This window comes from Populus nigra, chromosome 19 (assembly GCF_951802175.1).
Source record: "Populus nigra chromosome 19, ddPopNigr1.1, whole genome shotgun sequence".
NCBI classification, from domain to species: domain Eukaryota; kingdom Viridiplantae; phylum Streptophyta; class Magnoliopsida; order Malpighiales; family Salicaceae; genus Populus; species Populus nigra.
Genome location: NC_084870.1, coordinates 4,166,810 through 4,193,032, shown reverse-complemented (window position 1 = coordinate 4,193,032; position 26,223 = coordinate 4,166,810). Strand labels below are relative to the sequence as shown.

General features: G+C 30.2%; 2 protein-coding genes across 7 annotated transcripts; one reads left to right on the top strand and one right to left on the bottom strand.

Moving 5' to 3' along the window:
• Nucleotides 1–5,900: 5,900 nt before the first annotated feature.
• On the bottom strand, nucleotides 5,901–8,258 carry LOC133680681 (uncharacterized). 2 transcript variants are annotated; one of them, XM_062103716.1, is made up of 2 exons: nucleotides 8,006–8,258; nucleotides 5,901–7,456 (listed from the first exon to the last, which is right to left on the bottom strand). In XM_062103716.1, exon 2 carries the CDS (start codon nucleotides 7,410–7,412, stop codon nucleotides 6,015–6,017), a length of 1,398 nt encoding a protein of 465 aa, XP_061959700.1. In that variant the 5' UTR covers nucleotides 7,413–7,456; nucleotides 8,006–8,258; the 3' UTR covers nucleotides 5,901–6,014. The 2 variants fall into 2 exon arrangements, with proteins under 2 accessions (XP_061959700.1, XP_061959699.1); XM_062103715.1 differs by having other exon boundaries at nucleotides 5,901–7,504; nucleotides 8,006–8,257.
• Nucleotides 8,259–17,460: 9,202 nt separating this feature from the next.
• LOC133679494 (protein N-terminal asparagine amidohydrolase) lies at nucleotides 17,461–21,094 on the top strand. 5 transcript variants are annotated; one of them, XM_062102098.1, is made up of 9 exons: nucleotides 17,461–17,656; nucleotides 17,923–18,096; nucleotides 18,591–18,685; nucleotides 18,792–18,891; nucleotides 19,001–19,039; nucleotides 19,140–19,331; nucleotides 19,968–20,146; nucleotides 20,340–20,459; nucleotides 20,751–21,094. In XM_062102098.1, exons 1-9 carry the CDS (start codon nucleotides 17,612–17,614, stop codon nucleotides 20,992–20,994), a joined length of 1,188 nt encoding a protein of 395 aa, XP_061958082.1. In that variant the 5' UTR covers nucleotides 17,461–17,611; the 3' UTR covers nucleotides 20,995–21,094. The 5 variants fall into 5 exon arrangements, with proteins under 5 accessions (XP_061958082.1, XP_061958087.1, XP_061958083.1 ...); XM_062102103.1 differs by having other exon boundaries at nucleotides 17,462–17,656; nucleotides 20,734–20,864; XM_062102099.1 differs by having other exon boundaries at nucleotides 17,464–17,656; nucleotides 18,621–18,685.
• Nucleotides 21,095–26,223: the final 5,129 nt, after the last annotated feature.

The window sequence follows — 26,223 nt, the reverse complement described above, 5'->3', positions numbered from 1 at the left end:
AGAGAGGCTTTAGATCCATTTTTTCCAAGGCAAAATGTGCAATTACACTAGAGAGATTGAGTTCATCCCATCCTTGAAAGATTATGTGGTTGTTGCTCTGGATATCACTTACAAAAAAAAAAAACATCGTTACTATGAATAATTTAATTCATATACAAGAAACTTACATTCCTAGTCATTGATCATGGTACATTTTTATTGTCTTTTGAGGCATAATTGTTTTAATGGCATTTCTGTTGAGATCATAATCTCAGCTTAAAAAAAAAAGAGAATAGAGTTTCTTCAATAGATGTCTTATGAATGGTTGACAAACAAACTTTACATGTTTTATAATTTGAACCAACATTTCACTTATGTTTATTGAAAGCCTTCTCAAATCTCTAGGCTCTAACTACATTCATGAAGTTAGCAAATTCCTAGCTTAAATTTGATTGTCTCATTAAGCCCATAGGCAAGTAGAAAAACCATATTAATTTGGGGCAATCAAATTGTTACATAGACTTTCCTTATTATTGAAGAGTTGTTGAAGCTCTAATGGAACAAAAGTGCCAACAACTATAGAAAAGCCAATGACACATCCTATTCTAGGAGTGTTTTTGTTATCTTCCTTTGATAGTGAGTGGGGACATCAATAAACCATTTTTGGAAAAACTATCGATGGCTTTTTTATCGCTTCTTACAGAATGTGCTATTGATGATGTCCCAAAAAATCCAAGTAGCTTGAAAACCAAGTTTATGTGTTGGATAATCAGTTAATCTCTTGGTTCTAGCAATCATATTCATTCTCCGTATCCAAGATAGCTGGTGGCTATTGGCTGATACCTACAAAAAGTCCTCTTTGGTGAAGTTTAGGACTCCTTAATGCTTAAATATTTTTTTAGAGAAAATGACAGTGATATTTTAGAGAGAGATTCAGAAAATAAATATGCAGTAGAGAATGGTGATTGAGAGCCCTCTCTTGACTTTATAGCTCATCCTCACTTTTTTCTTGATTGCATTCCAACCTCTTCTCTATCAAAAAGAAAAATATCTCTGACTTAATTAGAGAGAAAATATCTCTGACTTTGTTCATAGAAAAAATATTTCTGACTTTATCAAAGGGAAGAATATCTCTGACTTTATCAAAAAAAAAATATCTATATATGTGTGTGGGTTCGACACTTGGTTGAGCTTAAAGGTGCTAGGTATGGCAGATCACCAGACCCATACATGCTTGGGCTTGGTATTTGACTTAAAAAATTCATAAATAGTAACATAAAAAAAATCACTCGTTAACAACTTCATCATACAAACATGAAATTAAAAAAAAAAGTACAAACAAGGACACTAAATTAATCATAACTTAACTATTTTTATATGTTCTAGTGTGACCCGATTTCTTCTCTTGATTTTGTGAGCATCAATTGCCATGAGAGTTAGATCAAAAAATAAAGGGATAATATATATATCAAATGTTCTTTCAAATGTCAATTTTATATTTATTTTTCAAAAAAAATTATTTTAAAGAAGAAAAGACTATAGTTTCAAATATAAAAACTAGAAGAGTATAAGGTATATGAGTTGAGTTTGGTTAACCAGGTTTTAAAAATTCTAACCCGCCACCCAACTAATAACATTCATTTCTTGGGTTTTTTATATCATTATCATCTATAATATTCATATTTTAATAAGTTCAATCAAATCAATAATGCAAATATTACACAGGCTAGTTTCTTTAAACACCACTACCCACCATGAACACTTCAAGGCATCTATCTCGCCTACCATCGTCACTTTTCTTATTACCTCTTTTAGTTGCTTGTTATAACCTCATTCCTCTTCCTTTATCAACAATATTTAGAAAATGTTTTGAACTTGGTATATATTTTGTTCCAAGTGGATCATAACTTGAGATTTCTAAAGAGAATTATGATTATGAATATGACCGGGGTTTATGTGCATAATTCAGTCCAACTATACACATCATGGATAGTCGATGGACTGCGTAAAATTGCCATCACCAACTCCACATTTTATCTATCTAGAATAACTTAAAAACCAATAGTAGTGGGGACCTTCTTGTCTCCATACGGTGCTCTTCAGGTGGTAGAGAGGGCTCCAAAAGAGTCTAAAAAAATAGTTTGGGCCATCTTTACAATGTCAGCATCAGCTGTTACAACGCGTGCGTACAGCACACAGACAATCCTTGTCATAGCATCCCTTTCTCTCACATTCATTATTTTTCTTAATCACCCTGTTGTTTTGTTAATTATATTACTAATTACATGTCAAATGATCACTAAATTCAAATATCAAATTTGATAAAAAGAATATATATATATAAAACTCAACTATAAAGAGATTTCATTTCTTAATTTGATACAGGAATTAACGTAAAAAATACTACAGTATCATAAAGGTGAGGGTGCATTATCTGCATTAAAATCTTGCATTAAGTCATAATTAACTTTTTCATAGACAACAAATGCCAATCATTGATTTCTCTATCATTAAAGTTTTGCCGAATGAAGAAAAAAGCTTCAACATGTTACTTCTTCCACTGAGATTTGTACAAAGTGACATGGAAGAAAAAATGGACTCAACATGCGCACCTCCAATCATTGATATCTCAACGAAAATTTCCACTCCATCACATTTGAAGAATCAACCGGTGTGACTCAAAAATACCCATCTTATTTGCTTTGTCAAAGCTCATAAAGGGGGACAAAAACCATGACATCATATCACAGAAATGTTCATTTTTGCTAGCTCTGCTTTTTTTTTACATTATAAGCACCACTTTTAGCAGTTTTGTCCATGCTTTTTTTCCCATAACATTACTGACTAGTGAGACACTGGATGGTACGAGATAAGAAAGGAAAAACTATCCGACTGGAGGCAATGTAGGACAAGACAACATGGTATCTCACAAATGAAGGTAGGATAAAAATTTGAACATGACGACTAAAACCACCCTTTTATGCGTACAACATAGTCCAATATAAGTAAATTACTCTTGCCCAGTTTTGCTACAATGTATAAAATGGGAAGGAGGTGAAGATGCGATATCTATAGCTATTCATGCAAGGAGGGATGTATTGAAACAGACGCTCTCTAGGGTGGTTCAATCATAACCATTGTCTAGTACAGTATCATTAAGAATTTAGGAGATAAATCCTTTTTTTCTCATTTTCAGTCATCCCTACCCTATCGTCTCATCACCACACATGCAATTATAAGGTGGGTGGTCCACACATGCAAGTTGCTAGAGACACAGACAAGGTTTAGAAGAAAACTCCTACCTCAAACTGTTGTAATTATAAGGTGGTTCCCCAACTGGCAGGGCTTGTAGGGTTCATATCCTGTTCTTTTCTTTGCTTACATAGAAAATGAAAGAATAGTTAGAGGCATGCTTGACCAGACAACTCATACAAGGCACGTTTAAGCTAAATATTATTTTTTTTCTGTATAAAATCATTATAGTTTACTTATGTAAGCAAGCCATCCTTCGGCGAATATATTGTTAACAGAGACACAAATGCAACAAGATCATTAGAGACAAAAATCATATATGCTATGAAGCCTATGGGTTTCATGAAATGATGAGTACTTGATGATCAAACTATAATCAGGCAGTTCAATATGACATGTATCATCAAATCATGACTTGTTAGTTCATTGAAGACAAACCTACAGCAAGAATTAAATTAAAAATCTTTAATAAATCATCTAGCTAGGATCTCATGAAATGATAATAATAATCCTAAATTAACTAGGAAAATATGGTAAATCCTAAATAATAACTTTTAAGCCTTATTTGAAAGTCTTCCTGAACTTAAGTGGCTACAAAATTTTCAAACCAATAGCAAATAACGCCTATAGAATCTTCTAGCAAAATTTTAGTTGAATCCAACAATCAGATCGAAAATTATATGTATTAATATAAGGTTGCACTTCGGAAAAAATTCATCACAACCAGAAAAAAAAGCCCATGAAAATGCAACACTAAGTTAAAGATTAAACCAGTTCTAAGAAAGGATATAGGGCTTTTGCAATTTTCAGTCACTTGTTTGGTATTAGAATTTGACAACATCTTGAGCATCAATAAAAATCCAAACAAACCTAATCATTAACCAAAGCATGCATGCGTCACAAAGAATAGAATAATCACTTTTCTATTATTACGTGTTTTTCTAGCAACAATGAAATTTCTCCGTTCTGTTGGTAAAATCACCCCAATAAGAAATTAGAGAATGAGACTCATTTTAATTACAATAAATCAAGGAATAAAAGTCAAATGAGCAGGATTTTCCACTAAATTTGTTGTCAGATAAAATTCCTCTACATTAGCATAGAAAGCATTTTGAGACAAATAAAGATAATAAAAGCCAACGTTTCAATCTTAAATACTATTTTAGACACAAAGAACTTGCAGACAGCTTCTCTTTTTATGTCATGTGTTTGTTCCAAGAGAACAGACAGCTGTTAAAACTTGCAGACAGCTTTTCTTTTTATGTCATGTGTTTGTTCCAAGAGAACAGAGAGTTGTTAGAAAAACAATTAAAATGTCAAAACTATTTTCTTTGAAGTTTGAGTATTCTAACATTTAAATTGTCTGATAGTCTGCCAAATTTACCCTAATCTTTAGAAAGCTGGTTTCTGTGAAATTAGGACTTGACACATGGTGTTTATGGATGGGACAAAACAGTCATTTTAGCTTATGCTAGAAGAGTTTAAATAGGTCTCAGTTGGTCATTATTTAGCTGGTTTAAGGTCTGACAACCCTAAACCCTTGGTTTCCATTCTGTTTTGCTGTGTTCTTAAACTTGCTTACCCTCAAAGTGTAGCTTATTTCATGACGTATTGTCTGCCTACAGTTAATGTTTTTCTGGTTTTAGATTTTATACTCCTTTTATTCTATGCTCTGTCAATTAACTTTTATTACCAAACAAAAATAAACAAAATTGTACAAGTTCTGGAGAATGCAACAATAACACGTCAGAAAAAATTCTAAATTCATTTTGCATTTTGAGACATTTAATTGTTAAATAAAAAACAACTTTCTACAGATCATGAACATGTCCTGACATTACTCAAAAGCAACGAAGCACATTAGCAGTTTTAATCATTTCAAGAAAACTACAATCATTCTTAAAGTCCAGACCTGTAGACACCAAAGGAGTTTTGAAGCAATCAAGAAAAATTCTTTTTTCTTTTTACATATAAATTCAAAAAAAAAAATATGCAGGTTACCAGTTAACAGACATAACATCTTAACATGCATGAACAGTAAATGATAAATCATCATATCACCATTTTTTCTTGCCAAACATGATATCCTGGGTCTTAACCACCACTAATAATATAAGTGATTTATTTCAATAAGCATGAAATGAGTGATCAATGATAAATCATCACAAAACCATTGTTGCAAGCGGGAACTTAACATCATGGGTCTTCGTTAAGGTCAACAAAAAGATATCACATACAAAATAACAGGGAAGCAAAAAACTCAAAAAGTAAATCAACAACCATATAAAACTATTGAACAAGTACATTGTATATTAACTATAGGCAAAGAAAACCAAATGAATCTTTCACTAAGAGTTCATAAACTTACCAAAAAGAAAATCAACAACCAAATAAAACTTTTGAGCAAGTACATTGTATATAACTATAGGTAAAGAGAACCAAATGAATCTTTCACTAAGAGTTCATAAACTTACCAGTTAAATAGCTGCTCTCTACCTTACAGAACACCGTACGATGCAATCAAGGATGACACTGCATACTTCGGTGAGAAACCACAAGAACTGTCAATGAAACAGCCAAATAAAAAAATATATAGCAGCAAGAGTATAAACACTGGTAGTGTTATCCTGATATTTTGCTTAAATTGCAATATGCATGCAATAAATGAATTGGCAAACATGGTCTTCATAAACAAAGATGTATTAGTTTCCAACAACACAAGTAAATAACAGTACTCAGACAAGAAACATGTTATCAATTTAGCCCTTATTTCTATGGCTACATCAGCTCAACCTTCTCCTTCTACGCCCACGGTTTTGTCCATTGTCTGCATCTGAAACTCTGGAAACTTCAATTCTTCTCCTGGAAGATGAAGGATTTGTTTGTGAGCTAACGTCCACTTCTGAAAGCCTAGAAACTAGATTTCTTCTACTAGAAGTCGATGAGATGGGCACAGTAGAATTGCTTTCTATATCAGTGCCCATGCTATGGCTTTCCAATTGTGAAACAGTGGCAGCATCATCAGGCCTGGAAGACGAAGCAGAATGAGGCAACATAGAATCAGCATCAGCAACTGTATCCAGGTTCTGGATGTCAGGTTGAATAACAGCAGCAATGCTTGAAAATGAATCTCTATCAGCAGGACGTGAAGATTGTTGGTGGTTTCTTCTCCCACGATGATTGTGCAAAACTGCCTCAAGGTCCTCAACTAATCTTTCTGCAGACTCCACTGCAGAATTCATTGCAGAATTCACTGCCGATGAAAAGGAGGACATTGAAGCTGCTCCTTGAAACAATAACCTTGAAACATGAACAGAATGGTAGTCCTGGCTTACCTCTGCCCCTGTGGAAGGCAGTGCCAGAGAAGTAATGGCTTGATTTTCCAATAAACTGATTCTCTCAGATTCAAGATGAGTATCATCAAGATCTTCTGATCGAGGTATCTCCCCCATTGCAATGAGCACATTGCCAAAATGCCGCATCCTCTCTTCAACTGAAGAAGAAAATACACCGCGATTAATGAGTTGCTGCCTCACACTCTCAACTCTTTGTGCAGAAGGCCTAGGAGGAACCTTCAAGCCAGACTCCTTCGACCTGTGCTTGTTGTTATCATTACTGTTTCCATTGCCATAAATTGGAATAATGCTTGTGTCTGTAACCTCTTCCATACACACAGGGCATTCCTTCACATTTGAGTAAACATACGACAGCTGATAGAAGCATGGCCAACAAAACAGGTGTCCACAACAAGTTAATACAGGATCTTGTGCCGTATCAAGGCATATGTTACAATCAAATACACTCCTATCACTTCTGGCCTCCTTACCATTCCCATTCCTGCCTAATGCTTTAGCTAACAAATAGGCACTATTCCTTTTGCCAAATTTATTCATCTCATCTCTCCTTTCTTCAGTAGCAACACTAGCCTCCCCAATAAGCAGTCTACCTTCACTGCGAACATTAATAGTAGCTGGTTCCACAGAAATACTCACCGTTTGAGGGGTGATGTGACTTTGTCTCCATCTCTGTCGTTGCCTAGCCCTGAAAGTAACTGCTTCAAGCTGCCTGATACGTTCTTCTATAAGACCATTGGTGGTTTCTAATTCATTCCACATAGTTGTGAGTCCCAACAGCGAATCATTGGAAGAGTATAAAGGTTCTTCGTTCAAATCAAGATCCATTATTCCTTGTCAAAATTTTACGACACTCTGATTCAAAACTCTTTCTACAAGAACACAACCCAAAGTCACTAAAAAAATTCCTATGCCCTTCCCTGCAAAGAACAATAAAAATTAACTCATCCAGGTAAAAACTCGCATGTTCATGTCTTTTGAATCAGTTGCATAGCAAAAAAGAAAAAGAAACAAACTTCTAACCAGAAACTGAAATTTTCCATCATCTTAAACTAACTGCAAGAACTAAATGAGATAATTATCACTCTCTAAATCAGTAAATTAGAGGGGGAATTCCAAAGCCTACTAAAACTGAACCCTCCCTACGTACTCAAAAAAAAAAAACATAAAACAAACTCAGAATCAGCTTAAAAAGAATTAAGAAATATCCAAACCAAAATGAAAAAATAAAATCCAAAATCAGCTCAATAAAAACTTCCCTTATCATTGATTTTGTTACTAGAAAAAAAAAAGACTATAAATTGAAAGTTCTCTCCTTTTCATTCTTCAATCTCTTTTTGAGGAAAAAAAGAGAGACCCATTAACGCTTTGAGCCACAATATTAATATTAATCAAGAAACTGAAAAGAAAAGAATAAGAACCTGTATGAAGCAGATGATCAGCTCAGGTCTTCTTCATGGTAAAAGATTCATTGATACAATCATTTTTTAGCAATCAATGAAAGTTAAAGCAAGCGGCGGTGGTTATTTATGGGATTTATTGACAGGTGCTTTCATGTTCAAGGCCAGATGGGTATAAAATGCTGTCGTTTTGTGCGCTGAGCTTGATGTTTGAGGCGTTGTGATTGGAGTTTTGGCAACAAACTATCAGGTTAAGGAGCTTCGGTCCTGTTGGATTGGATTCTTTTGGCAGCTACTAAACTTTTTGGTGGTTCTACTTTATTTAAATCTCCATTTTGGTCTATATACTCTCTTTTTTCCTTTTTCTTTTAAAAATATAATTTCATTGATAGTGATTATAATATATAATCATTATAATTTTTATAAACCTCAAATAAAGATTAAAAAAAAACTATAAAAATCAAATTTAATTGAGTGAAAATTGACTCTGGCAACTATTGAGATTTAAATAGGAATTTATAGAGTTTTTTTTTTAGGTTTTCTTTTTTAAAATCACCCGCAATTATATATTCTCATGATATAGAAGTTTTGTTGAGAAAATTAACATTATTTATAGTTAATTTTATTTTTTTTATTTTCCTATTAAAAGAAGTGGGATTTAGTAGGGTGCTTCACAACAGTGAAACACCTACCCTTTTTTTCATTCTTTTTATTTTTTAATTTTAATTATTTTTCAAATAAATTTTTTATGGCCTAATTATAGATGAGATTTAGTTTGAAATTATGATAGAAAAAACAAATTAAAAGAATGAAGACTTGAATACAAAATACAAAGAAAATACATGATTAATCTCAAGTTCATGACAATCTTTATTTTACTCTAGAAATTAAATTTGTTAGATTTTTAGTTCTTGAGTTTGAGAAATAAAAAAGAAAGTTGTAAGAAAACGGTACGAGAAAAAGAAAATTGTTAGTTGTCATGATTTTAACAATTAAAATAATTAATTTTGATGTCAAATAAATGATGGTTTTTTATCTTCATCTTGTTTGAAAAAATAAATCATATGTTTAAATTTTAGTTTTTTGAGTGATTTTAGAGGTTTTTATGGTAAATTGAGGTCTTATCAAGTAAAACAACTTTAAAATTGAGTTTTTATGACCCAAAAACTTGCATCTAGATTTTTCAATAATAAGAGGTAATAAAAAAATATGACAGCAGGTGACATGTTATGTGATTTAAAAAGCAAAAGAAAAAAATTAGTATTAGAAGATGCATTGTCCACTCATGCACAAAAAATAAAATAAAATAATAGTCATAAGCCTAAGTTTCAAGGCCTAGGTGCCCTTAGGGTTTTGTATTTAGGCCATATGCGTGTCCAGGTCTATCAATGTCTGATCTTTTTTTTTTTATCTTTTTGTTTTTTTTTCCTTTCAATTAATTGTTTCCATTTAAATAGCTATTTGTGCTCTTTTTTTATTTCTTAAACAAAATAAATTAGTTTAGTTTTTAAAAAAAACACTGATTTATCTTTTTATATTTTTTTACTTGCATGATATTTCAAAGATATTAGTTTGGTTTCTTCAAAAACAATTCCTCTTATATTTTATATGAATTAATTGTATTTGAAAGAGGTTTTCATAGAAATAAAAATGATTTGTTATTAGAAATAATAACTACCTACTAAGATAAAATGAATAAGATTTTTAAAATAAAAAGGAAAGTGGGTGTAAAATATTTTTTTATTTTTTCTAGAAAAATTAGCTTCCTCCTTTGACATTTAATTAGTATTAATAACTTCTTTTAAATTTATTAATTCATATATTTTCTAATTTATTATAAAAATTATAAAAAAATATTTTTTCTTTTCTCAATTAAAAAAAATTATGATACATGAAAATACATGCATGGTGTAACCATTTTGTTCATTTTACATTATAAATTAACTTAAAATTATAAATGTAAAGTAGCGCAAGCAAATTATTCTTGTATTTTTAATTTATAATAACAACTTTTTCACGGTTTATATATATATATATATATATATATATATATATATATATATATATATATAAAATCTTTTTTTCATTAAAAAATCATGATATATTAAAATATATATTATATTGATGTTTTCTTTTACCGCATTAAACTTTAACATGAAATTCAATATGCGGTGGTGGTAGCATAAGTTTTAAAACTAGTTTCAACTTAAAATCACTTGATGATAACCAAACAACACACGTAATAGATAATTTTATACACAAATGAATTGCATTTCGACGAACATTGGTGTGTTTGTTATTATGGTTGTGGTTTGAAAAAAATTATTTTATAAAAAATATTTTTAATTAAGATTGGTTTGATAAAATATGTGTTTGGTTAAAATTATGGTTAAAATTAAAGCTGAATAAAAAATAATTTAATGTGTTTGGTTAAAAATAATTTTCAAATTAAGGTTTGGTAATCAAATGAATAAAAATAACATATATTAATATTAATGGTTTTTATTTAAAATATTGTAGATTTAAGTATTATTACATCATGAAATAAATAATACTTTATGAAAAGGTTCTTCTTGTATTGTCCTATTAAACTATTTATAATTCCATAATATACAAAATTCATTCGAAAAGGCTTTTGGTATCTATAGCTTTCTGAGTTTGCAACAACATCAGCTAAAGAATCATCAAGAACAAAATTGAAATTACAATCAAATTTTACAAATGTTACGCTATCATACGATCTTCTTATAATGTAATTATGTAGTGACATTGATGTCACTACAGTCTGAACTTGCATTTTGTATGGATAAACATGCATGTTTTGTAAAATTCTCAACCTCTATTTCCATACTCCAAAAGAACATTCTATCACATTATGTAGTGATAAGTGTGTACTATTAAATACTTCTTTCTATTTTTTTAGTAGTTCACAATGCCTAAAATCTTGTAAGTGATACCTCTCGCCTTTATATAAACCTAAATAATCATACTCATTGGAATATTTAGAATTAACCAAATAGTATTTATCTACAATTACAAACAACGTTTTAAATTTGTCATAATATTAGTAAATAAAAAAGAAAATTAGTATACTTATATTAGCATTCAATTTCTATCATATAAACTACTTTCCGAAGGTATAGGAAATTTTATAGTACTATTGTCAATAGCTTTAAGAAAAATATGTGTATCGTGGACACTACTTTCCTATCATGCTCATATAAACATGAACTACATGTCAAAACTATAAATAATCGTTATATTTTATATTAGTACACCTTTTCTTCTAATAACTGAAATTTGATTTTTGGTTTATATGTTAGCTTGCACATGTGTGCTATCAATTGCACCAATACAATTCTCCTACAAATTATGTTTTCTCTCTTTCCCAAAAGTCTTGAGATATAACCTCTTCTTTAGCATTTATAAAAAAAAATGCCATCGACTCGTGATTTTATTATTATACAAAATCAAGCAAGTAAAATACAAGAAGTAACACAAAATCAGGCAATTTCTTTGTGTCAATTTTAACATTACTTAAAGTAGTTACGAGAAATAATAATAAAAAATGCTTTAATATTATACTCTCCAATCATCCAGACCTTACAAAATTAATTATTTCAATCTCTAAATTCTTTCAATTGATGTTTAAAACTTAATATTCCAAAAAAAATTGATAAAATTGTCCATTTAAAAAGGCAACAAAACTCAATGTTTTTTTATGGAGGTAAACCAGAGACCATAGTATTTATTAGACCACCAATTAAAACAAAAGTGAATTGGCAAAAGAACAAAAGACAGATAAGTATGGGGTTAATAGTGCATAATCCGAGTCACTTGTGGCATATCTTTCATACAAGATGACAAAGTACATGTCGTAAAATAGATTTTATCATTTTAAGAATACAATAGGACACATCCGTGGGTATTCAAATTCTTTAGCTTCTAAGTATGAAAAAAATATTTTAATAGGATGTAAGAGGAAAAAGCATGCACATTATCGCCGTGCAAATCCAATAGTTCACATGGTTAATTAACCTACTTCATAACACCTAAAGTTCACAATATCGTAAATATGAACAATCAACAACACCCAAACTTTAATTTATATGTAATTAAAATGGTATTTAATTGAAGACTTGTAAAGAAAGAAACACATTACATTTTCATAACGCCTTAATGAGAAGGTTTTAAGAAAGTAGGAGAATTTCCCATCTTCTCTCCTTGTAAATGTGGCCGGTTGCACTTGGATTTCTTAGGAAACCAAGTGAGCTATTTATATTAATTTCAAGGCTTTAAAATTACTATAATGCCATTATAATTTAATTTGGGTGTTTTTCGTTCAATTGAATATCTTGTCTTGGTCCATTTTAATAATTAACCATATTTAAAAGTTTTAGTCCTTAAAACTTCAATTTTAATTATTTAACATTACCCTAATTGTTTATTTTTTTTAATCGGGGGTATATACGTGGCTTTTCACTATTGTTGTAAACTTGTATACCATACTCGGGTTGGCTTTTTTGGCACACATTTTATGCCACCACATAGAGAAAATAAAGTGAGTCTTTGGCAAAATATAAAATACAAGTCTAAGGGAAGAAAATGACTTATCTTTTGACCTTTAATGTTCGCGTGAGAAAGAAAAACTTGTACTTAGAGTCGGGCCAAAACACTACAAAAAAAAAAGCAAAGGAAAAAAAAAACCATACATGCATGAGGGGTTAAAGACAATCCTTCACCATGCATTAAATGACACCATTATAGTTGCCTTTAATTTTATTTCCTTTAAGAAATATTTTATTGCACCATTTCATTTAAATGACTTTTTCAACTTTTTGTTCTTTATTTATTTATTAAAAAATTCTTTTGTTTGTGTTCAATTTAGTCATTATACTTTTAACTCCTTCATATATTGCCAATTTGGATTAATTTTCCAAGTTTTCTTTCAATTGCGCCCTTGATGACATTCAAAATGATACTTCAATGCTAACACCTTTTACATTTTAGTCCTTAAATTTCTAATTTGTTCAATTTTAGTCAAATTGACCAATGTTTTCTTCAATTAAACTCCTAATTGAATTAATAGGGTCCATAAATTCCAACGTCTATTTCATTTTGGTATTTGATCCTTTAATTCTTGCTTGATTGCAACCTAAAACTTTGTTTTATTTTTAAACCTCTTTCTTTGAAGAATTTTTTTAAATGTTTTATGTGAACAAGATCATTTTGAAAATGATTTTGAAGATTTTTTTTTCTTGAAAATTTTTGGAGGTAAAAATTAGGTTGTGATAGCAATTATGTTTCTTTTGAAACTCCTACCCAATTTTCTCTAATGTTTCTTTTGAAACTCCTACCAAATTATTTGTGTCATTGGCATAAAAAAACATATTAATACTAGTTTGATTGCATAAATTAGTTTTACCAGGGACAATGAAGTTCAAGAAATCCTAATTTATGAGATAAACACTATATTTTATACTATACTTGGATTACATAAGTGACATTGCAATAACTTAATTCTTATTTTTAGGAGTCTTATTAGTGTCGTCTAGAACTATACTTAACGTGGTCAAGTTTTCCCAACTCATGGAGAGTTGGTAAGGACACCATACCCGAGAAATGATTCATGCTTGTGTATGATCTTCAATAATAGAGGGTAACCTAACCATTGTCCATTGGTTGAAAGATTAGGCTTTAGCTTTTTTTTTTTTCAAATTATTTGAATTTCTAGTTGAGTTTTGTTATTAGATTTGATATTATTTTATTTTGGGCTTCTAGTTAATCTTAGTGGGCCTTTGGCTAAATAGTTGGTTGTTTTAGGGTTTTACTATTTATAAATGGTGTTATGACTACCTATAAATAGATGAATTTAAAGATAAATTTATATCATTTTGGGCTAGTTGTTCTAACTAGACATTAAGATAAATGGTTTCTGTATTGTAAAAAATTCATTACTATCTTCGTTTGTTCCTTGAGAGTTCCCTCTGATTAGTTCATTTTCACAAATATAGATATGTAATTGTGAAGGACTCTAATGTTGTCACGAAATGGGCGAGGAAATTTTCATCAAAGGTAATTTTACATTTACAAGGAACATGTCTTTTGTCTTATTTGTTTAGACATGAATGAATTGGTGAAATAGATAATTGAAGAAATGTTTGCTATAAGATTGTTTATATTTATATATTGATGATTTTACTTGTTAAAGGAGCACTGACGTAAGGATTTATTAAGAAACAAAATTGGCATTTAATAAATGCTTAAATCAATCCATGGAAAATTGATCTTGCTGAGTATTAAATGAAAATTCACATTTTGATAAACATATGAGTGCATCCAAATGAGATTAACACCTCTTATGTGTATTCAAATTTCTTTGCATGGATCATTGCTGACTCATTGCAGCCTATGATACAACATCGTTGGCCATTTCCTCTCACACTATTTTGTTTACAAACATTGCTTAAGCAAAATAAATAAATAAATTGATATATAAATCTATAAACATAGATAGATCTATTATCATACGACCTCCCTCCCATGATTAATTAAACATCCTGCTTTTAAGTGCTAACTCATAAATTCTATTGATTTTGTCCTAATCCAATTTATGACGAAACCATTAGAATATTGATTGAAGCTTTAAACAATAATCAGTTGATATGGTGCTTGCTGAAGTGATTTTGGGTCTTCAATTTAAGGTCCAAGCATATCTTTTTTTTTTTTAAATGTGGATGTCTAGATCAGCTTGCGTGTATTTTGACTAATCTCACGAGCTATGAAGTTAACGACCATATAAGTTTCCAGTAATCCTGAAAGGATTCAAACTCGTGATTATTAGGGAACTAATTCAAAACCTGACAAGTTGAGCTACCTCTCGGGATTGGTCTAAGCATATCTTGCAAACATTACAAATAGCTTTGCCATGCGTAAAGCAGTGCCCTCTCTTTTAGGGCGAAAACTCTCCTATTAATAAATTTCTAAGAAGAAAATCCTGGACCTTATCTATATTGTTATCCCTCACCCTAGTTAATTAATGTACTAATAATTAAACAAAGCATTCTAATTAATTATTATATTTATAGCTATTTACAAATCAAAATGCATTGCCTTCAATGTCGGAGGGACACATTTTAAGCCAGCTTAATGGAATAATTTGTCGTATATTTTTTACAAGTCCTCTTATCATAAGTCATAAAATAAATTCCCCACAACTTTCTTTACCATCCAAATCTTTCTTTTGAATAATAGCAGCATTAGTCTATGTGAACACTTTATTAATATATAAATTAAAGAATTTTTCGTAACATAAGATCAAATATCTTAATATATATTTTTTAACTTGGGTTTCTAACTCAATCTTTAATTATAATCAATATATTTATTATTATTTATTAGCACAGATAATTCTCGAATTATTTTATTAAATGCACATACCAACTTATCAATTTATAATTAAAATTTTTGTTAATGGTAAAATAAACATTAACAATACCATATAGTTTTTGCGTTAGAAAAAAAATTGCTTGTGCGTGGAATCAAACTTGCAGGGACTACTTTAAGCAAGGTTGTCAATTCCGTTTCGGTAGGTGTTTTGTTTTTTTAATTGGAACGGAATGTTTCAGTTTCGGAGTGTTTCGGCGTGCCGTTTCGGGGTTGTACTGTTCATATATATATATATATATATATATATATATATATATATATATATATATATATATATATATATATATATATATATATATTCAACAAACATAATTCAAATTCAAGATAAATTAATTATAAATTATACAATACAAACACAATGCCAAACAAATATAATTTCAAAATTTAAAATATTTCTAAATAGTCAAGAATAAATAGATCTTTAACTTAAAGTAATTCAACTTAAACAAAATATCAAAATATTATGAAAGTAAAATGTTTTAACACAAATATTTTAAATATAAAGTTAGGTCAATGTTATTAAGGCTAATGAAATCTAAAGCATCCCTTGTTTTGCTCAAATTCCTACAAAGTATAAACATGAAAAAAACAACATGCATATAAACCATATATATTAGTGATAAATCTAATTTTAAAAAATTAATATCATTGTTAATGAAAATAGTAATAATAATTTTCAATGTTATCATTAATATCATTGTTATAGAAAATAGTAATAAAAAAGAGCTTTTTATAATTGGGTGGTTTAATTAATTAAATTGAATAAGGTTTAATTTGATTCAATGGCTTTTCAAGAGCGGAACGGAACATGTGGAATGGAACCGGAACGTTTCGGGCGGAATTTAGCTGAAAAATCCGGAACGGACCGAGATTTAAAATGAGATGAAATTTGTTCCGTTTTGTTCCGTTTTTTGAATTGGTATGGAATGTTTCGGCCATTCCAGACAGAACGGAACGGAATTGACAACCTTGACTTTAAGTAGCAATTGACATTGGAATTTGATAATGCGGTGATTCAACCCTTTTTTTAAAGTATTTTTTAAATTATTTTTTATTTAAAAATTTAAATTGATATTTTTAAATATTTTTAATGTGTTAATGTATAAAATAAAATAAAAAATCTAAAAATGTATTATTTTTATATATTTTTAATTGAAAAATATATTTACAAAAATATAATGTATTGTATTACTGAACACACGCTCGGAAGCTAATCAAGTAGCTAATTATTATATTCAATTGAGATGACTTTTTCAATTTACAAATTCTTTACAGCAGAATTATGTGTGATGTATGCAGCGCACACAAATATTTTCTTTTTAGTTTTCACTGTTTTGATGTTTGAAATTTCGTTTTAAAAGTATTTTTTTTTAAATTTATTTTTTTATTTAAATTAATATATTTTTAATATTTTCAAATCATTTTAATATATTGATGTTAAAAATAATTTTTAAAAAATAAAAAATATTTTTAAAAACAACCAACACCATAATACTCCTAAAAACTCAATATTTCATATATTAAAACTAAATTTCTAATTTCATATATATCTCCTTTTTGTTCGAACATTTAATGGTACTGTGGAGAGCAAATCCAGTAAATAGGGTTGTGGTTGTTCTTGCTTTTTGTTTTTTCAGACTGAGTTGAACCTCAAATTCTTCATGAATTCCATCAAAATAAAACAGAGTTTTGATTTTAATCAAATATAAATTTATATAGTTCAATTAAAACTCACCCACAGCAATATTACCAAACATCACCTTAATTTTCTTTTTTTTTTTTACCGACCAACATGGTACTTATGTTAAAATCAGATTTTATTACAAGAATCATTGTAGTTATTATAAAGAATGTTTATAAAAATATTTTTTAATTGAGAATACTTTTTTTATGTTTTTTTATTTTTAACATAAATTATTTAAGAAGAGGTTAGTTAGAGGGGCATAATTGATTAAAATCTTATAGGTGTAGGGTAAAATTATTTAATTTGTTACTTCTCATGGAAAAGAAGATAAATTGGAGGAAGGGAGTCCTTGGTGATGGGGCCCAGGAGGTTGAAGAAGAAGAAGAAGAAGCAGAAGCAGAAAAGGTGTCCCTTTTGCTTAGTGTCCCTTTTGCTTGCTTGCTTCTTGTTACAAAGTTTCTTGTTTTCTCTTTTCAACAACAAATTGAGAAGTCATGATCTTCGTCGATGGACTTCCATTTCCAACCGATTCCTCTCAGGTAACTTGCTTCATCTATTGTTAACTTTCTAATTCGTGTTACGAAAAATCCATTTCCTTTAACATACCAAAACTCTCTAGGACAAAGAAACAGCTCTGTTTGGTTGCTTACAAAATGTAGGAGAAAGAAATTAGTGCCCATATGCTTAAGTCATTGAAAAAGATTGTGTTTTTGTTTAATCTATTTTGTTACTCTATTTGATTGAAGTTCTTATTATATATAGTATTTGTTTTCAATGATCTTTAGCTTATAATTATGATAAATAGGAAAGGGGTGCCCTAGTAACCTTGCTGGAACACCCCAAGTTGGTATCTGCCTCCAATTCATTCGAAGCTATGCAGGAGGTGAAGTCATCAGCATCAAAGGAGTATGCTTTGCAGGGTCGGTGGGTTTATGTCTTCCAAAGAGAATTCGCAACAGTTGACCCGGCACTTATAGATGTACGTTCTTTTTGGCCGTGCTCTTTATTTGCTATCCCTGGGTAAATGTCTGAGAAAGTTCTTACCTCTAAGTTTTCTGTTGTTCCCAGTTTAAATTTTTGTGATTGCATCTTATAAATATTTTCATCATTGATTACATTTCTTTTCTAAATTGACAACGAAATTTCAGCAGCAATATGTGTGCGGGTAACAAAAGATGTTACCTGTTTGATAACTTATGAAACTATGTGTAGAAATAGTCATAAATTTGTGGCTTTATCTAGTAATAATGATTTCTCATGGCACTCTCGTGAAACAATTGTGGCCTTCTTTGATATTTTCAGTTCATATCCCTGTAATGGACTCATTTACCATGGGAAACATGTTCTAAATCTCTATGAATCATCTTATGTTTCTTTCTCGTGAGTTTGAAACAAGTTTTGTTCTTCTCTCTCTAAATTGTTGTTTGTCTTAATACGCTGTAAGTTTTTTTTTTTTTTCATTTACTGTTTTAGATGTTTATTTTTCCTTCCTTGCATGTAAAGTTTATTGGCACTGATGAAGCAACTACTTGCGTGGGCCTTGTTATTCGGAACCAGAGAAATGGAATGTAAGAATCGATTTTACAAGAGATGGGAAAGTGCTCAGAACTTTACTGCTGATGATATTAATTGTTTTATTTTTTACTTTGCATTTTGGCATTTTATGAGTTGCAGGACTTCAGTTGCCCATATGGATTCTACAAAAGTTGTCGATATTGGCCTCGCCCAAATGTTGTCACTTGTTGTTGACAAAAATTTTGATGATGACTTGGATGTATTAATCTATTCCTTTTCTACCTCACAATTTTGTTGCTTTACTCACAACTTCTCTTCACTGGTTCATTTATTTTTCTTGGAGTCATTCTTGTGATTTTTAAATGCAGGTACATTTGATTGGTGGTTTTGAAGATGTCTTACCTAAAGTCTGGTCCAGGAACCTCTTCTTTTTTATTGATATTCTAGAGATCTAGTTACATCTTGAGGCAAAATGATTGAAGCGAATGTATTGCCATTTGTTTGCAGCAAGCTAACGGCTCCACTAGGTCTGAAACCCAGGCAAAAGGGGATGGCTACTCCTTTCCTTTGTGTACCAAAATAATTGAAACTCTGCGTAAGAGAAAGGAAAAGTTTCACATTCAAACTCTCTTTGTCCTTGGGCATAACACCAAAAGGGATTCTCAAGGAAATGCATACCCGGTTTTCAATGGTTTTCTGGTTAGGTTCAACTTTAAAATTGTCCATCGTCATCTTAAATATCTGCATTGATTTCATAGGACAATTTTAGATTCTATTTCTGTGAAGGAAATAATTGAATGAGAGATCATAGTTGGTACCCCATGGAAACCATTTTTCTTTGACTTGAAATTCATGACTTGTATAGCAAAGTATCCACTCCCTTTTGGCGTGAACTAGTTAGCATAGGAATTTCTTTGACAGCATTTCTTGGATATACCTTATTACCAACATGCCCTTAGCACCATTTGTATACAAGTTCATGCTGAGAATTTTCTACAAGTTATATTTTGCAGCCTTTGGTGTCTCAGCCAAGAAAACTAAAGTATACTAGAAGACTGGTTAGAAACTCAAAATTTGATACCGAAGATGATATGACTGCAAATCTGATGCTTAAATTCATCAAAAAGCATTCAACCATTTGTTAGTATCAAATGCTGTTTTTTAATGAATTTGCAAGGTGGTTCCAACTTATTTCAAGTATGAACTGTAGTTGTTTATCAAATGTCTTGTTCTCTTGGTTTTAGGACAAGATAATGAATAGCATTGTTTTATGTTGTCGAAACATTTGTTAAGATTTGGCAATGTAGAGTCTGATGTTTCTCTGAACTTTGTCAGGTAAAAACATCCACTGGATTCGTCATCCCAGCCAGTTTTGATAGAACTACGAGATGCCCAGATGAAATTGTCAGAAGAATTCGAATCTCTGCTTCCCATGAGGACCCCACTTGGAAGGGAAAGTTGCTGGAGACCTATGATACTCAAAATGATCGATTTGTGATTGCTCCATGCTCTTGGTATCGGGTTGCTACTGAGCTTTTTATTTTGATTTAATTGCATCATAAATTAAAATTCTCCAGCAGTAGCCTGCATAGTGATTGGCATAATATTTTCTATTCTACAGACTGTATCTGGTCTCGTGCTTGTGGCTAAACTCTGAAGTTAATGTAGCAAACGTTTGATGTTTGTGTTCCTTTAACTACTGTGCAGGACATTTTGGCAAGTACATGTTGCTTTGACATTGCAAGATCTTTCTGATGAAGAGATCCTCCTTCAGTGCTCTACTTCACCTTCTGCCGAGGGCCCTGAATTTGTGGATAATTTAAGAAGGTGAGCATGTTTTAAAAGAATGCCTTCTCACTGTCTGCCTTGGGCACTAGAACATGATCAGAAAAATGGTTGGTCGATGTCTATTCATAGTGAATATCAACAGTTTGAGTATTTGTATTTTGGAAGCCTGGATAGCCTTAGATGAGGTAGCCATGATAGCTTTAAAAATCTTGTTCATTAAATTATTTGAATTTATAGCTTTTTTAATCTTTATGGTTTTGATCATATTGGAATAATTATCTTAGTCAAACAAAACTTGGCTGATTACTTGCAGTTTGCAATGTTTATTAGCCGGCAGATTTCTGTAGATACAAATGATAAGTGCAGACTGAAAGATTTTCCACTTTTCAGGCAGTGGGATTATTTGATCAAACAACCACGCTGGAATTTGACATTCCCTACGAGGCATCCACGTGTGTTTGAATGGACTGCTGATGGATCCTGGAAAAGATGCTTATTTTCACCACAGGATTCTTGGAATGAAGATGGAGGCTCAAACTTCTTTTCAGATGACTTAGATCTTCCCGATGAATAACATTTTTCATGCCTATCCTTATTTATGATATTAGTAATATGATATCCAATGTTTATGTTATCATCGAGACATATGATTAAATCACTTGAATTTTCTGGCATCTCGTTTGCAATCTGTCGTAACAGGGTTGAGATGCAAGCTATCAACTGGTTGATATATGTGTGTGTATATATATATATATATATATATATAGCTTATGATCATCTTTATCCTCTGAAAAACAGTTTGTTTGCTCAGTAAAATTTATTCGTCTTTGGGATAGGTGGTTTTGCTGTCCTGAGCGTGGAAGTGGAAGTACCTAAGCATGTTTTTTTCTTAAAAGTCAACTGTGATTTAGTCCTTCTAGTTTATCAAAACTAGTCTAATTAGTCCTTGTAGTGGATAAATATAATAAATTAGTCCCTTGACTTGCATTGACCATCCTCAATTTAGTAGTTTTTTGTTCCAAAAATGCTGTCTTTATTCAATTCTTCTCATCTCACTTGCTTTTGTATTCATGTGTCCATTCTTCAAAAGAGAAAATAACAAAATAAATTGAAAAAAGGACTAAATTATAAAAGGATTTGAAAAGTAAAGATTAATTAATTGATTTCATTAAACTACAAGAGTGAAGTTATGATAAACACTTTTCTTAGTTGTCTGCCGTCGTCTCTTGATGATTCCCGGGTCTTGAACTGGTTTTTCCCGTGGACTCTAAGACGATAAAAAAATTTGACCTTGCTTTGGGTGGCCGAAGTCCATGCGCTATGGCCGGAAGGGCACTGTCGAGCCCTGCTTTTTGGGGGTCTGTTTTTAGATGGAACCAAGACTTGGACGAACCAATACTTTTCTTTTTCTTTTTCTTTTTTCTTATTTAAAAAATTTAATTTGTGTATAAATTATTCCTGAGATATCATGAAATAATACTGTCCACTCAAAATTTGAAAACATTATAGTAATCCCTTCTCTACCCAAAATGTTTTTAACATCAATGAAAATATATTTTCATCAAAAATAAATATTCATACGTGAATTACGAAAGAAAAATAATTGATCACAACAAAACTATATAAAAAAGGTTGAAATTGATTAAGTACAATAAAGTTGATTTAATCATGCTCAAATAGTTTAAAATTATAAGAAATTTTGAAGCGGTCAACTAAGTGATCAAAAATCACGATCGACCAAAAAACAATGATTAACCCGCAAGAGTTTGAATACTCATAAAAAATTAGGATTAATTAAAAATTTTAATTCTATTCCAAGTAGAATTCCTCGGTAAAATAACTAAACATAATTCATAAAAATAAGCTTAGTTTTGAATTCATGTTTTATCGATATGGGAATAATTTAGTTTGCATTAGAATTTAATAAAGTTTCTTTGTTTGGTATTGATATCTATATAGGATTATAGTTGTATATTTAGGTAGGATTTAAATTTTATACTAATATATAAAGATTACATAATTACTTAAAAAAACAGTCAGACCCATATATGGAATTCCAATTCTTTAATTTCTTCAATGTATCTTTATCTACATATTAAAATAAATTAGTAAAAAAAGAGAATTTATACCAATAATTACATATTTTCTACAAAATTTAAATTATTATATTTCTAATGAAAATCTTTTTGTTGCAATTTAATTGGATAAAAGAAAAAAAATCAAAGAGAATCTTGTGTCCCGAGAGCAAATATCATCACATATATATCTTTCAACTTTTCATTTTAATTTTTAGTTAATGTTAATATTTTTTTTTATAATTTACTAGCTCATATAATTCTCGGTATATTTCATTAAACACATTTTAAATTCCTAATTATTGTCAATTAAGATTTTTTTATGATGTGAAGAAATACATTTACAATACCAACACGTTCTTCTCTTGCGTCGAAAAAACCATGGAATTCCACTTGCTAATTAGCCATTATCATCTATAATGGGCTAGGTTTTTCTATATGTGAAATGTGACAATAAAAAAATATTGTTAAATCTGCACAGAGGGGATTCGAGGGCTAAGTGGCCACTTCCAAAGCAAATGTATTTTGTCTGCTAGAAGAAATTTACAAAAGAGATAGGAGTTCATAAACCAACACATAAACATATTAAAAAAACGACACTAAACCGTTCGAGTCAATCTGGGTTAATTTTTCAAACTCACTATATGGGTCAAGAGACTAGCATAATCCCATAGAATGCAAGCTGAAAAAAATTACTAAGCTTGATTCTTATTCAATTCAATGTTTAAGGATAAAATTACAAATAAAAATAAATAAATTAAAAGAAAAGAAAATTAGGTTGTTGAAGAATAAAATTAAAAATTAAAAAAATAAAAGCTAGGTGTTGATGGATTAGGCTTGCGTGTGGTTGTTTTTCCTCAATAGCGTATGATGCATCACTCGATCCTTAAAAAAAAAATAAGCAACAAGTAGCATGCAATGACAACCGATGTGTTGCCGTCTGAATTGTCTAGTGATAAAAAAATCAGGATCCAAGTTTTTAAAACCTACAAACCTAATTTTCAGCTTGTTTTTGCCTAATAACACCTCTAAGACGCGTTATAAACCTAAAAAAAAACACTCAACAACCCCTAAAACACTCTAAAAAAAACCAAATAAGAAAAAAAAATCCTAATTAACTTTTTCTGGTAAGTTTAGAGAGAGATACTACATTCATTGAACTCATTTTGAGAAGAGAAACCTATCGACACAAAGATCATCTTTTTGTCATGTTCAAAATGTGATCAACCAACAACTTTCTCTCTATTTTATTGTTTTGTGACATCTTTCTCTCCTCTCTCATATAGAGAAATTCAAAAATAAACAAAATAAAATTTTAGACTAAAATCAAAATTCTAAAAACTTTAAGATTGATCATGCATTTTCTCCTTATTTTACATTGTGATTCTCTCTTTTTTAATCTTGTTTTTCTACTACAATTTAAAATTTTATCTTATGAAATTAATTTCTATTGTTCACATTAACAATAAAGCTTCTTTAAGCTTTTTTAGTATATACTAGATCGATGACCCACGCTACACCGCAGACAGTTTAAAATTTTTTGAGTGCACAAAAGAGATGCTTAGATGACAAGGACGAAAAACCTGATACTCGAGTCATTAACTCGACTGGATCTGATAAGACCAGGTAGTTTAATAATATGATTTAAATTATAGGCATCAATGTATATGAGCTATAAGAAAAATTTAGCAAGAATCAACCAAAATAAATGAGTCATCAATATTATACCCGAAAGGAAAAGAAAGGAAATGAAAAGAAAGGATCGTTGGAAACCCACCATCACTCCATTGTGGACACCACCCATCACAAAAGGAGCTTGTTGAGACAATTCAAACTTGACTGCAACATTCTGGATGACGACATAAAAAGAAGTCACATGGCTCGCTAGAGCAACGTCTTAGAAAAGCAAATTGAACAAAAAAAATGAAGTGAGTATCCACATGTATTCAATAAATCAATTCTTTTTAATTCAATGATAAAATTTATTTTAAAAATAAATATGACAAATAAAAAGACCCAAGGTAACCTAATTAAATAAAAAACAATGAAACCAAGGTCATATAAAAGCATTTGAAAAAAATAGAGTTCAATCTATAATTAAAAAAAATATTGAATGATAAAATTGAAAAAATATCAGTATAAAAAATTGATAAAAAAAAAACTAAAGCAATCCTAGACAAACCTCATAAAGCCGAGTTATTTTCCAAAGCTTGCAATCCGTGAAGTCTTCGACACAAGCTTAACCAAAAAGCTCAAATCCAAACTAGCTAAATGTTGAAGAATTAAATCGGGTAGAAAAATACTAATTTTCAAAATTTTGCAAATAAAAAAAAACAATCAAAACGATAAGGATGAAATCTATTAGGAAAAAAAATTACGAAGGGTGGGATCACAAAAAAAATGCAAATCCAAAAATCATCATAGATTATAAAAAAATAGCAATTAGAAAAATGAGAACCAAATTTGACAAAACAAATGTAAACTCCCAGCTAAATTTTTCTTAAGATATTAAAATTTTAACCCAAAAATAAAATAGGTTAAATTAGAATTAAGAAAACTAAAACTTAATATCAAGGGCAAAATTGAAATGAAAGGAAGAAGAAGAGGGTGTTGTGACACTGAATAAAAAGGAGAAATAAATTAGAAGCTTTGGGACAAAATAGAATTATATATAAAAGAGGGGTTAAAGTGTAAATAAGGAAAAAAAACACATATAAAAGCTATCTCTCTCTCTCTCTCTCTCTCTCTCTCTCACATCAAGGTCGACAGTAGCTGGAACAAAAAAAAAAGAGAAATATTGAGTTTTTCTTCAAAAGAATTTAGAGAATTAAAGGGGGATTGAGAGAAACACCCATCACCATATCTTTAAATACCTAAACAAGATAGAAAAGTGAAGGAAATCAAGAGGAGATCAATGCACAATCACGACAGCAAGGGTTTTCAAGGGGGTCCAGAAAGTTTTGATTGGTTGAGATTCAAAGACTAGATTAACGTTCGATAAGGAGTTCTAAACTTAATCTAACAATTTCGTACGAAACGAATAACAATTGAGGCAGAAATCATGAAATTAATATTAAGGTTCATTGTGGAATTTTGGAAAAAATATAAATTGACCATGAATTTATCAAATTAGGTTACAATAGGTTGTGTTAGGTGTTAAATAAAGTAGAAATGATGATGAAAATTATAGTGTTTCTAAGGGTTTAATAGTCGGTTAATAGGGGACTGAATTGCATATGTTAGAATTGTGTTAATTATTGTGTTATAAATTTATGTGTAAGTTATTTGAGTATGATTAAAGAAAATTTGGTTGTTTTATTCATAAGTTTATTGTTGACATGTTTTGGAAAAATAGGAAAATGTGAGATTATATATACTTAAAATTTAATGGTGTAAATTGTTGGATTGATTAAATTCTTGGGGAATTTGTATTAGAAGTGGTATTATTAATAGTCTAATTGATGAATTTAAAGCCAACCATGAATTTTAAAATCATGGGTGGCCACCCATGTTAATGTAATTGGGTAAGTTTTGAAATTTGAATATGTTTTGGTGTTATATGGCGTGTTGAGTTTTAATTATGTTTTAATTAACATGATTATGATTAGATTAGGATTATGACCATTCAAGTTGAGTGTTGATGTATAAATTCTTGTTGGTGTGTTTGGGAGGATGTGTATGTGAAATTCCTATAAAACTGATGAGTTGAATTAGTGCTCACAAAGTGT